The 15232-nt window shown below is 58.4% G+C and overlaps 2 protein-coding genes across 5 annotated transcripts; one reads left to right on the forward strand and one right to left on the reverse strand.

Moving 5' to 3' along the window:
• Positions 1-1101: 1101 nt before the first annotated feature.
• On the reverse strand, positions 1102-4601 carry CHRNB2 (cholinergic receptor nicotinic beta 2 subunit). Its single transcript, XM_071456944.1, has 6 exons — positions 4406-4601; positions 3729-3874; positions 3584-3628; positions 3251-3360; positions 2153-3122; positions 1102-1356 (listed from the first exon to the last, which is right to left on the reverse strand). The coding sequence occupies exons 1-6, from the start codon at positions 4446-4448 to the stop codon at positions 1186-1188; spliced, it is 1485 nt and encodes a 494-aa protein (XP_071313045.1). The 5' UTR covers positions 4449-4601; the 3' UTR covers positions 1102-1185.
• A 262-nt stretch (positions 4602-4863) lies between these two features.
• Positions 4864-13458, forward strand: UBE2Q1 (ubiquitin conjugating enzyme E2 Q1). 4 transcript variants are annotated; one of them, XM_071456945.1, is made up of 13 exons: positions 4864-5434; positions 6468-6572; positions 6837-6941; positions 7258-7308; positions 9961-10101; positions 10645-10729; positions 11172-11232; positions 11711-11801; positions 11886-11944; positions 12185-12233; positions 12392-12487; positions 12587-12653; positions 13033-13458. In XM_071456945.1, the coding sequence occupies exons 1-13, from the start codon at positions 5009-5011 to the stop codon at positions 13062-13064; spliced, it is 1368 nt and encodes a 455-aa protein (XP_071313046.1). In that variant the 5' UTR covers positions 4864-5008; the 3' UTR covers positions 13065-13458. The 4 variants fall into 4 exon arrangements, 3 of the variants coding, with proteins under 3 accessions (XP_071313046.1, XP_071313048.1, XP_071313047.1); XR_011684406.1 differs by lacking the exons at positions 12587-12653; positions 13033-13458 and adding an exon at positions 11434-11618 and having other exon boundaries at positions 12392-12481; XM_071456947.1 differs by lacking the exon at positions 9961-10101.
• The last annotated feature ends 1774 nt before the right edge of the window (positions 13459-15232 follow it).

The raw sequence follows: 15232 nt of genomic DNA on the forward strand, positions 1-15232 counted from the left end.
TGTGCCTGAGGCTCTGGGGGCTCTTGTTGTGCTCCCCACACTTTCCCAATACTGATTGATCTCCAGTCCCCACTGGGATGCAGCAAGACCCTCCCATCCCGCACTCACTGAGGTGGGACCAACAGCAGAGGTGGCACAGAGTGGGTGGGATGAACTGGGATGAGTCCCTGCCGTGGGGCTGCTTTAGGAGCAAAGCTCTTAACACTGAGGTATTGGGGTGCACCCCTGAGCTCCAGGAGCAGCAGCTGCAGCAGCTGGGATTTCTCTGGCTGCGTGAAGTGCTGGGATTTAAATTAATTTCTAGCGTGCAGCTTCCCCTGGCCCTGTGTGTCGCCAGGCCCCGCCACCACCACTCCCCCCAGCCTCGGGGATTAGTGGTATTTATAGCAAACACTCCATCTCAGTTTTCCCCAACGAGGCCAATTCCTGCTGGCCAAGGGAGTGCAGGCAGTGCTGCTGGCCTTGGTGTCAGCCCAGTGACCCACGCTGGGGCCCTGTTGCCAGCAGCTCCCAGCTTGGGTTGATTAATTGTGTTTTCCTTTTCCTTGTTCAACTCATCTCGTGCCTGCTCTTGGCTCCAGCACGCTGAGCCTGGAGTGGAACAGAAGAAGATGAAGCTGGAGCAGCCCCTGGCACTTGCTGCCCTTGCCCTGCCTGCAGGTAGGACCTAAAAATAGCATCTTCTGCTTGGTCCATGTGTTCACCTCAGAGCCAGAGCTGAGCAGCTCTGTCCTCCCCATGCCTCTGCTCCTGCTCTGTCATCTCCTGGGAGCCCCAGAGCTGGCACGGGGCTTGGCAGCACCAGGGGCTGCCCAATGAGGCTGGGGCTCTGGCCCCACATGGTCTGAGAGGAGATGCAGTGAGTGACTGGTGCTCCCAGGAGCAGAGCAGAGAGCTGAGCACGTCCCCGTGGATCAGGTTTCACGCTCCTATGCTCTCTGCCTCGGCAGCTGGGATTTTCCTCTCACAGAGATGATGCCTTCCTACCTTCTTACCTTGGTCACAGGCAGCCAGAGTCACCCCAGCCCTGGCTGCATCCTGCTCTCTCAGGCCTGCAGAGCACAGTGTAGGATGAAATGACACCAGATGGAACCAGCCCGGTCCTGTGGGAGTATTTATTGGTTTGCAGGGGCTGCCTGAGCCCAGTACCCATCTCTCTGGCCCTGGGACTGGCCATTCCCCATGCTATTTGGAGGTGGGGGTGCCCTGGCCGAGCTGCAGCAGGGAGTTGGTGGTGTAGTTCTGGAAGAGGGGCTGCAGGAACATGCCAACGGTGCCAAAGACACAGACGAAGACGAAGATCCATAGGAAGAGGCGGTCGATGACCATGGCCACGTACTTCCAGTCCTCGCTCACCTGCACGGGGCCAGGAAAAACGCTGGGTCAGGCTGGGGCCTTGGGTATTGCCTGACACTGCCCTGGCTGGGGATTTGCATATCTCAGAGCCTGGAATCTGCTCCCTCAGCACTGCAGCTCCTGGGGCTGCCTGCCAGCCTGCCGTGGGCCCCGTGGGGCTCACTCCCCCTGCTGTCACCCGCACCGCTGGGCCCAGGAAACATTTCCCCAGTGAGCAGAGCTGGCAGGGGGGAACTCTGCAGAATCTGCAGCCTGACTGCCGTGCAGGGCCGGGCCTGCTGGGAACCTCTGTGTTTCCAGAGCAGCTGCTTCAGCCTGGCACTGCAGTGGTAGGTCAGGGATCAGTGAGCACGGGGCTAGGCAGGGATCCCCTTGGTGCTTGTGCACATCACTCCTTGTGGCACAGCCACGAGCCAGAACACCCTCTACACCCCCCCAGCTCTGCCCACTCCCAGATTCTCACAACTCACCTCGACTTATGCTCTGATGGCTCAGGGATCAGTGCTGGAGTCACCTCACTGAGCACGGGGCTAGGAAGGGACCCCCATTCTCTGTGCTGCAGCCATGAGCCAGAACACCCTCTACACCCCCCCAACTCTGCCTACTCCCAGATTCCCACCACTCACCTCAACTTATGCTCTGATGGGTCAGGGATCAGTGCTGGACCCCACTGAGCACGGGGCTAGGCAGGGACCCCCTTGGTGCTTGTGCAGTCACTCCCGGTGGCGCAGGCACGAGCCAGAACACCCTCTGCACCCCCAGCTCTGCCCACTCCCAGATTCCCACCTCCACTTACGCTCTGATCGTCGTCCTCGCTGCGCATGTGGTCGGCGATGAAGCGCACGCCGTCCACCGCCTCCTCCAGCCCGCAGCCGCAGCCCGCCCCGGGCCCCGCCGCCTGCCCCTGCCGCTCCCGGTAACCGTTGATCCCCTCGGCGGCCTTGGCGGCGCCGGGGTTGGCGTAGCAGGTGCAGGTGTGAGCACCGGCCTGCACGAAGAGCGTGGCGGCGGCGGCGGCCGCGCGTTCCTGCGTGTGCCGGCGCTGGCGCAGGCGCTGGCGGGCGCAGCTCTGCTGCGGCTGCTTCATGAAGAGCAGCGCCGGGAGCTTGTGCAGGAAGAGGGTGCGGACCCAGGGCGGCATGGTGTGCGTGGTGGGCGAGCGGTGGTGCACGTTGAGGACGCAGACGCTGGTGACGATGGAGAAGGTCACCAGCACCATGGTGAACATAAGGTACTTGCCCACCAGGGGTACGTCCAGTGAGGTGGGTGGCACGATCTTGGAGATGAGCAGGAGGAAAACGGTGAGGGCGAGCAGGACAGAGATGCAGAGCGTCATCTTCTCGCCGCAGTCAGACGGGAGGTAAAACACGAGGATGGCCAGGGAGGTGATGAGGATGCAGGGGATGATGAGGTTGATGGTGTAGAAGAGCGGCTTACGCCGGATGATGAAGTCGTACGTGATGTCCACGTAGGTGGAGTCGTCGGGGTTCTCATTGCGCCGCCCCGGCAGCGCCACGATGTCCCACTCGCCGCTGGGGGTGAAGTCATCCAGGCTGGCCACCTCACTCTTCAGCACCAGGTCGATCTCGGTGCGGTCGTAGGTCCAGGAACGGAACTTCATGGTGCAGTTCTGCTGGTCAAAGGGGAAGTGCTTCACCTCGATCTTGCAGGCGCTCTTGTAGATGGCGGGCGGCAGCCAGAAGATGCTGCCATCGTAGGAGATCACCGCGTTGGAGTAAAAGGAGACCTCATACATCCCATCGGCACTGGGGTGAAGAGAGCTGCTGTCAGTCCTGCTGTTGTCAGCCCCAGCAGTACAACGTGGCCCCCTGCCCTGGGTGGGGCTGGGGAACACATAGCCCCCCTCCCTGCCCACCCCCCAGAAATGACCTACTTGTTGTAGAGCACCACATCAGGCAGCCAGATGTGCTTGGAGGGCAAGCGGACCTTCTTCATGTTGTCAAAGTCCTCAGGCTTCCACGTGAGGCGATAGTCCTCCCACTCCTGAGGACAGGTGGGATCAGCCCAGCCCAGCCACAGGATGGGCAAGGGGCTGGTTCAGGACAGGGGGGACACAGGGGTCCCACATGGGCTTTATGGGGGGCTATAACAGGGCAGGGTAGACATTAGGGTCCCACAGAGGATGTATGGGATAGGGATGGGTCTCAAGGCACAGGCAGGGTGGACATAGGGGTCTCAGGGCCACGTCAGAGTCCAGGGTGCCCACCTGGGTCAGCCAGACATTCGTGGTCATGATCTGCTCCCGCTCATGCTGCAGAGAGAGAGAAGGGCCAGTCACCCAGGGTGCTGGGAGGGTTTGGGGCCCCCCTCGCTTGCCCAGGAGGTTGGGAGCAGAGTCCTGGCCAACTCACCACGCTGATGAGCTGTGCCAGCGACACCATCAGCTGCACGGTCACCAGCTCCGAGCCATTGGTCGCCGGCCGGATCAGCTTGTTATAGCGAGCAGGGTCCAGCAGGTACTCAACCAGCCGCTCCTCCGTGTCCGTGCCCAGGCTCCCTGGGGCATGGCCGAGCCTGAGCCCCGTGGTGCCGGGCAGGGCCCCCACGAGGCTCTGGGGATCCCCCGGGATAGAGCCTGGGGCTCTGAGCCTGGCAGCCCGAGAGCAGGGATGGTGGGGTGCACGGCGATGGGGTGCACGGCGATGGGGTGCATGGCGATGGGGTGTGGGTGCCACAGCCGGGCACGGAGCAGGGAGGGCCGGGGTGGGCTGGGGGGCTCCGGGAGCTGCTCCGGCTGCACCGCGCTGGGGGTTCCTGTCTGCCCTCCCCTGCCCGTCCCCGCCATTCCGCGCCCGTTCGTGACACCCCATCCCCTGTTCAGGTCGGTCCCTGCCCGCCCCTGGCACCGCCTCGGGGAGCCGCAGCCCCGGGGCGCTCGGGGAGCGGCACCGGCACCGCGGAACGGCCGGTACCGGCTCCACTCCGGACCTGTCCTGTGCAACAGGCGCAGCCCCCGGGCCCGGCCCGGTCCGCTCCGGTCCCCTCCCCGCCCGTGCCGGTGCCATCCCGCCCAGCCCCCGGCACTTACGTCTGAGGGCAGCGAGAAGGCAGAGGACGCGGAGCAGCGCCATGGGGGCGGCCCGGTGCCGCCACCGGCACCCGGCGCTGTCCGCGGTTCTGGCCGGGCGCTGTCCGAGGTGCTGGAGCCGGCGGCGGCGGCGGCCCGGGCGGGGCGGCCCCGGGCGGGAGGCGGTGCCGGGCGCTGTGCCGGGGCCGTCCCGTGCTCCGGCTCCGTCGCCGTCACCGCCGCCGTCAGCGGCCCCGGGGCCGCCCCCGCCTCCGCCCCGCCGCGGCCCGGGGACACGGCGGAGGGCTCTGAGCTCCCCCGGCCCGCCGCTGCACCGGGGTCCCTGCGCGGGGCCAGCGGGGCGGCGGAGCCCCGGGCTGGGATCTGAGCGGGAGAGTTGGCGGGTGGGGGCCGGGACCGGAGCGCCCGCGGCCCCGCCGTAGGCCCGTAGGGGGGTCTCAGAGCCGGCACTGCCGGGCCTCGGCGAGCGCCGTCCCCGCCGGGCTCCGGCCGTGCCCGGTGCCCCCCCCTCCCCGTGACCCCCGGTGACCCCTCCGGGCAGGGGCGGGGCTCCGCGCCGGCCCCGCCCCGCTTCCCCGGGGCTTAGGAGCCGTCACTTCCCGTATGTCGCGAGACGCTTCCGGCGGGGCCGCCCCGCCCGTTCCGGCGACGGCACTTCCGGGAGCGGGGCCGTCCCGCCGCCATCTTGGGCGGGCTCCGGGGCTGCGGCGGCGGCGGCGGCGGAGCGGGTCCCTCCATGGGAAGATGCAGCGGGCGGGGCCGGAGGAGGCGGCGAGGACGCAGGCGGCGGCGGGGGGACCCGGGCGGAGCGGGGCCGAGGTGGCGGCGGCCCCCGCCGGGCGGCTCCTGAGGCGGGAGCTGCGGCTGCTCGAGTCCATCTTCCACCGCGGCCACGAGCGGTTCCGCATTGGCAGCGCCTGCCCGGACGAGATCAGCTGCGAGTTCGTCCCGGGGGCCGGGGCCCGCGCCGGCGCCTCTGCCTCCCGGGGGCCGCCGCCGGGACCCGTCCGCATTCACTGCAACATCACGGTGAGGCCCGGGGGGCGGCGGGCCCGGGCTCTGCGGGGGCACCGCCAGGCGGCCCCGGCTCCGAGGGCTGCTCCTTCGCGGGGACGGGGCTGTCGCCGTTGGGGCCCGGCGTGAACCGGGCCTGTGCCCCAACGTCCCTGGCGGTGGCTGCGGGGGGCGGCTGCCCCCGTTCCCGTTCTCCGTGGGGCCTCCGGGAGCTCCTCGGGGCCGCGGCTCACGCAGAGAACAACTGGGGAGCAGTCCCGCCGTCCCGGTGTACGAGAGCTGGCGGTTCCCCGTGGCGTTTGGAACCCACAGTCCTGTCCCGCTGCTCGTCGCCAGGCATGGAGCCCCGTTTTTCCCGTTTTCCCCCGGTTTTGTTTTGGAGGGGGGGCCTGATCTCCGTGGAGAAGCGGAACCTGGGGCAGCAGCGGCAGCTCCTCCTCCCTGCTCTGGTTCATCCGTGCCGGTGTTTTAGCGATCCCGGTGCTGCTGTGCCGATGCCCTCTTTGACCACGAGTTACAGCTGGTTTGTGTCTCCAGGCGAGGAGGGCTGGCAGAGCTTGGACAGCCCCTGGTGTAGAGTCTGAATGGGACTAACAACCAGAATTTTCTGGAGGGGCATGTTGGGAGTATTGCCAGAGGCTTTGTCCTGGATTAAAGGTGCCTGCTCGGCCTCTGCTCTGCGTGGGTGCCGCCAGGTTCTTCTGTAACTGCTGGTGCAAAGCTGTGAGGGCAGTCACCCATGGGACACCCTCAGTGTCCTGCCTCTACTGCCTTCCACCCCCAGTAGCCCCACGGCCGGAGGGGTGGCCAAAATGCCACTGTCCTCCCTCCCTGTTCTACCCTGGGCCAGGGGACACAGCCCAGCATGGTCACAGTAGGGGTTTGTGCTGCCCTCAGCCCCAGGTTTATGCTGGAGGGGGTGGATCAGTCAGCTGTGGCCTGATCTATGTGGTACAGAGGGATCTTCAGCCCTCAGCCCATCTGGCTCACTGCCCTGTGCACCACAATGGTTTCCATCCCACCAACACCCCCTTCTCCCCCTGTCCAGGAGTCTTATCCAGCTGTTCCCCCCATATGGTCTGTGGAGTCAGATGATCCCAACCTGGCAGCTATCCTGGAGAGGCTGGTGGAAGTCAGGAAAGGAAACACCTTGGTGAGATGTGCTCTGCTGCCTGGGCAGGGGAGGGCTGGCACCTTTGGGGGGTAACTCCCTGCTTACATGTCCTCAAGTGGGGATTGCCCTGGTCTCATAAAGGTCCCAGATATTTGGGGTGAACTTCTCTGACATCATTTGATGCCAGGGTGGCATTTTGCACCTGTGTCTCCTGCTGCTTGGAGCAGGAGGGAGCAGCCCTGGGGCCTCTGCTGCTGGGCACGGAGCTCCCCACACTTCACTGACCCTCTGTTCTCTGGACAGCTTTTGCAGCACCTGAAGCGAATAATCTCTGACCTGTGCAAACTCTACAACCTCCCCCAACATCCAGATGTTGAAATGCTGGACCAGCCTCTGCCAGCAGAACAGGTAAGTGGCTCAGGAAAAGGCTCCCAGAGCTCAGAAAACAAGTTACACGTTCCCTGATGTTTGCTCTGGAGGCTTCTGGGCTTACCAGAGGAGGAACACAGTGGGTGAGAGGTTGGATTCCTGTCCTGGGTGATGCCAGCCTGCTCTGCTGGCCCTTGGTGCTGTTTTCTGTAAAGGCTCTCAGCTGCTCTTTGCTTTTCATTTGGCTCTGCTTGTTCATCCCTGTTTGAGCTCGCTTTGGAAGCGTCTGGGAAAGCAGGAGAGCATTTTTCCCAGGATGCTGAGCACACAATCTCCATCCTTGTCCTCTCCACAGAGCACCCAGGAAGAGGTGTCCTCTGAAGAGGAAGATGAAGAAATGCCAGAGGTAAGTGCCACCTTAGGGTGTGAGGAGCTGAGCACAGGGAGAAAGGTGCTGAAAGGTGTGAGGGCTTGGAGAAGCTTGGGAGAAGCTTGTGGCCACCAGACAGGGAAGTTTGGACCAAAGGCTGGATAATTCTTGGCATTTTGATGCTGAGGATTCTGAGGCACAGCTGGGCTTCACATATTCACAAACCCCAGGAGAGCACCATAGCCACATTTCCCTTCACAGGGAAAAGCAAGGCACAATTCTTCCCAAGAATATTTCTGGGTTTCACATTCTCTGAACCTCAGAGAAAGAAAAAACAGTTCTTATCTTATTTAGTGCTCTGGTGTTGTTCACAAGTGGAATGCATGGTGGAAGATTGTTTACCTGAAGGGAATTGATAACTGGATTCTGGTGGGAGTGTTTTGATTCACTGACCAGTTGAATCCAGGTGTGTGTGTGTGGGGACTGTGGGCTGACAGCCATGAGATTCTGAGCAGTTGAGAGCTGGGCAGATTCAGTTTAGAAGTAATGTAATATAGCATAGAATAATATAGCATAATAAAGTAATTAATTAGCTTTTTGATAAGGTGGAGTCCTCCTCATCTTTCCTCTCCTTCATTGAGGGCAAAGATATCCACTATAGAGCACAGAGGCTCTATAGAATAATATGGTGTAATAAAGTAATTAATTAGCTTCTTGATAAGATGGATTCCTCCTCATCCTTTCTCTCCTTCATTGGGGACAAAGATATCCTCTATAGAATAATATAGTATCGAATAATATAGTATAATAAAGTAATTAATTATCTTTTTGATAAGATGGAGTCCTCCTCATCCTTCCTCTCCTTCATTGGGGGCAAAGATATCCACGCACAGAGGCTCTATAGAATAATATAGTATAGAATACTATAGTATAGAATAATATAGCATAATTAAGTAATTAATTATCTTTTTGATAAGATGGAGTCCTCCTCATCCTTCCTTCACTGGGGGCAAAGACATCCACCCTAGAGCAGAGCATGGCCATGTAGCCATGGCCTCCAGAGGCATGTGGATGAGCTGTGAGCAGAGCTGCTGGGGCAGTACGTGCTGTTCTCTGAAGCCTGAAATTCCTGCAGGAGAGGTGCATTTCTGGGTTGCTGTTGCTGGCAGGGAAATCTCTGTTGCACGGAGCTCCCACAGAGAGGATGAGGTCAGGTGGCTGAGTGTGCAAGTGAGCTAATTGCCAGCAGTGGTGGAGGCAGCCACACTTCACTGCAAGCTGAGGGCACCTTGCTGCACAACCCACAGGCTCTGCTTGTTTGGTTTGCAGTTTAGAGATCTGTGGAAGTGGGTGGAATAATCTTGGATCTCCATGGTGACGTTTAGCAATGCCTCAGACACGAGAACAGCACGGGCACTGAGTCAGCAGTGCTGTGGAGCCTGGGGGCAGGTCACTGAGCAGCAGCACCCAGCACTTGGGGGGCTTTGGCAAAGTTAATTGCTTGCTAAATTAAGGCTGGGCTTTGCCACTGTCCGTGGGGAAAAGGGGGAGGGTTAAACTGGCACCAGCATAACCTTGTGAATCTGCAAATCTGCAGCTTTATGGCAAACCAGAGTCTGCAGGGCCTCCACTCCTCTGGGCTGGAGAAATAAATCCTGAGGAGCTGAGCATTCCCTCTTGTGCTTTTTGCCAATGCCAGGCGTTGTGGAGGGAGAGTGCTCGTGTAGAGCAAAGGTTTTGTGCTGAGCAGTGGGATTTGTTCAGCTGTGTGGAGGAGTGAAGCAGCAGAACTGTGCCCTGGCACACAGATTTATTATGCAGGTTAATCTACTCGAGGGATTTTCTAGGAGGATCTGTTTTCCTGTGCGAGTCTAAAAATGTCCCAGCCCTTCCAAAAACACTGCTCAGTAGCCACAACCAGCCCAGAGAGGCCAGAGGAAACACTTGTTCAGAGGATTTAGTGCCAGAGCTGGAGCTGTGCATGCCCACAGCCATTTCCAGGCAGCTGAACCCTGAGTGCACGGGGAGAGATTTCTGTAGTGGGTCCAGATGGCTACAACTGGTTTTTCCTATCAGGGGCTTGCACTGCCATGTGTTATTTTGGGAAACAATGAGGGCCAAAGGCTCTTCTGAGGTCAGGTACTACACTTGGGGTGTGCTGAGCTGATCTACTGAGAGACCTGCTGTGAAATCCCCACTCTTATTAAGGGAATAACATCCCATGCAGCTGGATCTGGGTGCAGGGCTCTGTTTTGGGTGCAGGGCTCTGTTCTTCTCGTGGTGCTGGTGCCCTGTGTCCCTGTTGGGGTTTGGCTAGCCCAGGGGGTCTGGCAGCTCTGTGCCAAGGGGCTGTGCTTTGTTCCAGCCACCACCAGTGTGGCAAAAGCTGCTGAAGCCACAGGTGTGCCAAGATCCAGGGCCATGGTTACATGGGGCTTGCTGAGGACTCAAAGATTGTTATAAACGGGCATGAGACGTGGCAGGGGAGAATCCAGCAAAGATCTCACATGAGCCCAGTTGAGTGCCCAGACCTTGTGTTTTCCACTCTGTTTGTACCTCAGATCAGGAGCTGGGACTCCCTGAGGTGAAGGATTGCACTAGGGATCCTTCCTGGGTGAGGGCAGCCCAGCACTCAGAGCAGGGAGGAGCAGAGGCACATCTCTTTGAGCTTTCCTCTTCCCTTCCCAGGACACTGAGGACTTGGACCACTATGAGATGAAAGAGGAGGAGCCGGCAGATGGGAGAAAGACAGAGGATGAAGGCATTGGGAAGGAAAACCTGGCCATTTTAGAGAAAATAAAAAAGAACCAGAGGCAAGATTACTTAAATGTACGTGTCACCCAGTGGGCAGGTGGGCTGGGGAAGCAGAGGGACTCAAGGACAAGAGTGATGGAGGCCCTTGCCAGCCCTCCAGCCCTGAATCAGAGGGTGCCCAGCCAAAGGTACAGCAGTACCAGTTCTCCAGGGCTGATGGGGCTGAGGCAGAGCAGTCTGTGAGCTGCCTCTGCAGCTCAGGGAGGGCGCTGGGCTGACCCCAGGGGCATTGGTGCCTCATGGGGCACTCCTGCAGCAAGATCTGGGGCTGCCTTGTGCCCCATGAGCTGTGCCCCTATGATCACCTGAGGCTGAGGAGGTGGATTGTGCTTCTGTACCCCTGGGCTGAGATTCTAAGGCAGTAGAGGGGACACAGAGGTGTTTCTGCTGCAGCTGTGCTGCCTGAGGTGGCACATTTGTGGCTGAGAGGTGCCAGGCAGGATAAGAGTCTGGTCTAGAGGCTGGACTGAGTTGTAGCTCAGGTGTTGAGCTCATAGAGCAGCAGCCATGGTTGGGTGCAGCATAACAATGCAACTTTCCCCTCCCTGTTCCTTGCAGGGTGCAGTGTCTGGGTCTGTGCAGGCCACTGACCGGCTGATGAAGGAGCTCAGGGATATTTACCGATCACCAAGTTTCAAGGGCGGTGAGTGCTGCCAGGAGCTTGGGGCAGGAGGAGGAGGATTCCCTCTCCTCCTCTGGGGTACCCAGTGGGCCTTGGGGCTGTGCTGCTCAGCTGAGGGGGAGGATCTCCAGCGTTGCATGGCTGGGGCTCTGTTAAGAGTGATCAAAACCACCTTGTAGCCTCTCTCTTCCCTGCCACTGCTGGATGGAAGTGAGGAGCGTGCTGTGGGTCAGAGAATCATCTGACTTTGAGGGGGATGGTGTTCCTGCTCCTTTCCTGAGCCCAGGGACTCAGAGAAAGAAACTGCTGCCCTCAGGACTGTCCTGGATAGGTGCTGCTTCTCATGGAGGGACAGTGCCCAAATGAAGTTGTGCTGCAGAGCCCGGGGAGTTTGAAATCTGGGTGATGGCTCGAGCCCCTCTCAGTGTCCCCCCACAGTGACCCCCCTGTGTTCTCCTTGCAGGATACTATGCAGTTGAACTAGTGAATGACAGCCTGTACGATTGGAACGTCAAACTCCTGAAGTAGGTGGCCCAGCTTGGGATCATGCATTTGTTGGTGATGGGACCAGTGGGGGGGACATGAGCATGGCAGGGCAGCACCAAGCAGACCTTGAGTTAGCCTCTCTCAGGCAGCTGGCTTGCTGTCTCCACGACAAAAAGGAGATGATATCTCCAGCCCAGGTGAGGTAATCAGAGGACTCTGCAAGTCTCTGCTGTTCCTAGAGCCCGCAGAGAGGCGCAGCAGGCAAACCCTGAGCTTTCACACCCTCCAGACACCAGTGCTGCCTTTTCCTTGGGCCAGGCAACCTTTATTTTTAAGCTGGCAGCATGGAAAAGGGGTGTGATGGTCTTCTCTGCAAACCAGAAGCAGAATGCTGGCAGTTTGTGCTGTCTGTGTGGCTGTGCAGGTAGGGCAGCTCCGGTGTTGGTGGCAGCGAGCTGGGCTGGCCTGGGGTGCAACACGGCTCTGCCTGACCCCTCTGGGCTTTTCCTCTCACAGGGTTGACGAGGACAGCGCTTTGCACAACGATCTTCAAATCCTCAAAGAGAAAGAAGGAACAGATTTCATCCTCCTCAACTTCTCTTTTAAAGTAAGGCTCCCCCTCCCCGAGAGGCGCCTCGCCCAGCGAGGCATCAGAGAACTCAGTGGCTCTGCTTCCCTTCTCTCGTTGCAGGATAACTTTCCTTTTGATCCACCATTTGTAAGGGTTGTATCCCCAGTGCTGTCAGGGGGGTGAGTAATTATCTGTCTCTCTCTGTGCTCTGCAGTGCTGCTTTCTGCAGCAGGTTTCACTGGGTTTATCCAGAGCTGTGACTTCCTTGACGTGGATTTGCCATTGGGTACCAGACAGTGATGGTGTTTTTAGCATATTGTTTCCATCATAAATCTATGATGGATGTTTCACCTCTGGAGCAGTGGGTGGGTATAATCACACATCTGTCTGTCTGGTAACTTTGTCTGATTCCTTCCCAGGTATGTTTTGGGTGGTGGTGCCATCTGCATGGAGCTGCTTACGAAACAGGTGGGTGCTGATCCCTGTGGGAGCTGTTCTGCCTACCACACTCCATATTCCTGACATCTCCTGCTCTGCCACTGCCTGCCAGAGCTGGGGAAGGCCCTTTGGTTGCTCTGGGAGCACGGTTGGGTGGGTCTGGTCTCACTTTGTGTTTCATCCCCAAGGGCTGGAGTAGTGCCTACTCCATCGAGTCTGTGATCATGCAGATCAGTGCAACGCTGGTGAAAGGGAAGGCACGAGTACAATTTGGAGCCAACAAGGTAGGGCTTGGGCAGTGTTGGAGAATGGGGGCACAGCCAGGTCTGGCTGCACCTTGGTTTCTGCTGCACTAATGGTCTCCTTGCCTTCTTCCCCTGCAGAACCAGTACAGCCTGACAAGAGCACAGCAGTCCTACAAGTCCCTGGTTCAGATCCATGAGAAGAATGGTAAGGGCTGAGGGAGAGGGCCTCCATTTTCCCTTGCTTGTTTTGGCTCCCCAGACAAGCCACTCGAGTTTTGTCCTGCCTCAGGTGCAGAGGTGACAGCAGCAGTGGCAGCTGCTGTAACACAGTGTGGCTGCAGAGGGCTGCTGCCCTCTCTGGGCTCTGAGGCTCTAACTAGAGGTAGCCCCTCACTGATTGCTTGGACTTGATGATCTGAGAGATCTTTTCCAACCTAAATGATTCTGTGTGGTGTTGGGAAGTCAGCCAGAGGGAAAAGCTCCCAATAATCAGGAATATGTGGCCTTTAAGAAGTGGGACTTGGCTGCTTTTGACAGCTTCTCCAGGTGCAGTTTCCTCCCTCACAGATCTCTCCTCATTGCAGGCTGGTATACACCACCCAAGGAGGATGGCTAGTGTGGATGCTGCAGGACCAATCTGAATATCTTCTGGATGCTCTACTTGGATCTTAGTGATGCCTCTTGGCTTTCTCCCAGGATGTAATAGCTCTGCCTGTTGCAGGACAATACTGGCTGTTCAAAACTCTAAATAACTGTTTAAGGAGTTGGACTGACCCAGAACACTTGCTGGGCCCATGCTAGCAGGCATTCTTGTTAAAACAAACTCTTGAGCCTCTTGTATTGCTGGAAACTTTTGACTCTACTCCAGTCTAGAGCATCCTCCTTACCTATGCTATGGATTTAATTTATTTTCTTATTTCATGTACACTGCTTTTTTTTGTTACGGTGTATGATGGATGTGTATGGAAAATGTATCTTTGGAGAAAAATTACAGTTTGTTAATTTGAGAATGCTGGTCTAACTAATTTTTTTTCCAAGCTCCTGCTGGGTGGGTTGTGCCCTGCAAACCCTGCTGCAGCCCTGGTCCCAGGGTGGGGCAGTCGGTGGAGCTGTGCTGGGCCCATACCCTGCAGGAAGACTTGGGAGAAGAAAAGCCCTTTTGTTTTTTGGCATGGAGGGAGCAGGGTTTCTGCCCCATCTCCCCTGGGCAAACCCAGCTTTTCTCTGTGAGCTGCAGCCTCTCAGCTCAAAGCACAGAGGGGAGATAGGTGAGGCTGCCCTCTCTGCTGCAGTGAGGAAGGGTCTGTGGGTGTACCCAGGGCTGCCAGCTCCCACCCCACACTTCTCCCTGTCCTCCTGCTGAGCAGTGAGATGAGCTGAGGCCTGAGCTTTGCCCTCTTTCTCCCCACTAGCATGGAGGCTGAGCCCCTTGTCCCCATCCCTGCTGTGCTGTGGCTGCAAGCTTCTCTTCTGCAGGGAGTGGAGCAGGGGCACTGCTCTGTCCTGCCACTGCCCCCAGCCCTGGCCAGGACCCGTTCCAGCAGTGAACACCCCGTTCTATGGGGTTTTCTTTTACTCTCCTTAAGCTACTGTTCCTGCTCGCCTTTTTGTGCTCCAGCCCTCCATGGACGGGGTTGCTGCAGTTGTGGCCTGTTTCCTTGAACCCCCACAGCCCTGGTTTGAGGCAGCTGGAAGGAGATTTTGGCTGTTGGAGCTCCTCCACCTCGGGCCACGTCCTCGTCTGGAGGACAGAAGTGACGCACCAGTGTCAAAGATGGAACCATGCATATTAACTCACTGTGTTTGAATAAAAGTCATTAGAAAATCAAAGAGCCTCAGAACTCCATTATCTACTCCAGCAGCTGCTTCCCTGTCCTGCTCTCAGAGCCTTGGAATAAAAAGATGCTGTTAGGAGAAGGATTACTCACAGCTGCAGGAGTGGCTCTGGCCTCAGCTTGAGGACTATTTTTAAGTACTTTGCTGAAGGACCAGAGGATTTGTGAAGCTGAGCAGCTCTGCCCTGTGTCCTCCAGCCCAAACCAGCACCTCTTGGGGTTCTGGCTCCTCTCCAACCCTGCTCCTGGGGCTGGGAGAGCAGAAGTAGCTGCACTCAGTTCCCACCTTTAGCTCAGGAACCTGCTAGGTAGCAGGATAACTCAGTTTAACAAAGGTTTAAAACACTTGTGGGGCTGTCTCTTGGGTGAAGGAGGGGCTGCTCTGCTGAGCCCAGCAGAGGGGTTGGGTTGGGACTGGGTGTGCCGAGTTGGTCGGGAGAGCCCATGGTGTCTTTACAGGCTGGGATGAGCAGAGCTGAAAAGGGCCCTGCAGGACACTCTGTCCCTGGGACGCTGACCTGGTGAGCATCAAGGCTGACAGTGAAGCAGGAGCAGGTGTCTTGCAGGCCCCCTGCCAGTCCTGTCTGTCCACACCTGCCCAGGGAGGAGCCATCCCCCTCTGAGCAGGGCTTGGCCTTCGTGGCCACCAGGCTGCTCGGGGAAGGAGCTGGGCAGAGCCACCACTGCCAAAGGCACTCCCAAGGCCCTCCCCTGTGGGAGCTGGCAGAGAGCAAGGACGAGGGAAGTCTTCCTGCAGGAGAAATGTGGCACATTGGTGTGAACACCACTGCAGCACAAAGCAACAGTGCTTGCCTGCGTGTCTGCCCAGTTGAGGCCCCATAAAAACGGAGGGGGATTGAAATCTGACTTATGAAGGAAAGAAAAGAAACCAGCACCCGAGTTTGCTGGTGGAGAAGTAGAATTTTCCTAGCTGAAGGCAGGAAAGATC

The sequence above is a fragment of the Agelaius tricolor genome, unplaced genomic scaffold (assembly GCF_023055355.1).
Source record: "Agelaius tricolor isolate 1412-34295 unplaced genomic scaffold, bAgeTri1.0.p SCAF_66, whole genome shotgun sequence".
NCBI classification, from domain to species: domain Eukaryota; kingdom Metazoa; phylum Chordata; class Aves; order Passeriformes; family Icteridae; genus Agelaius; species Agelaius tricolor.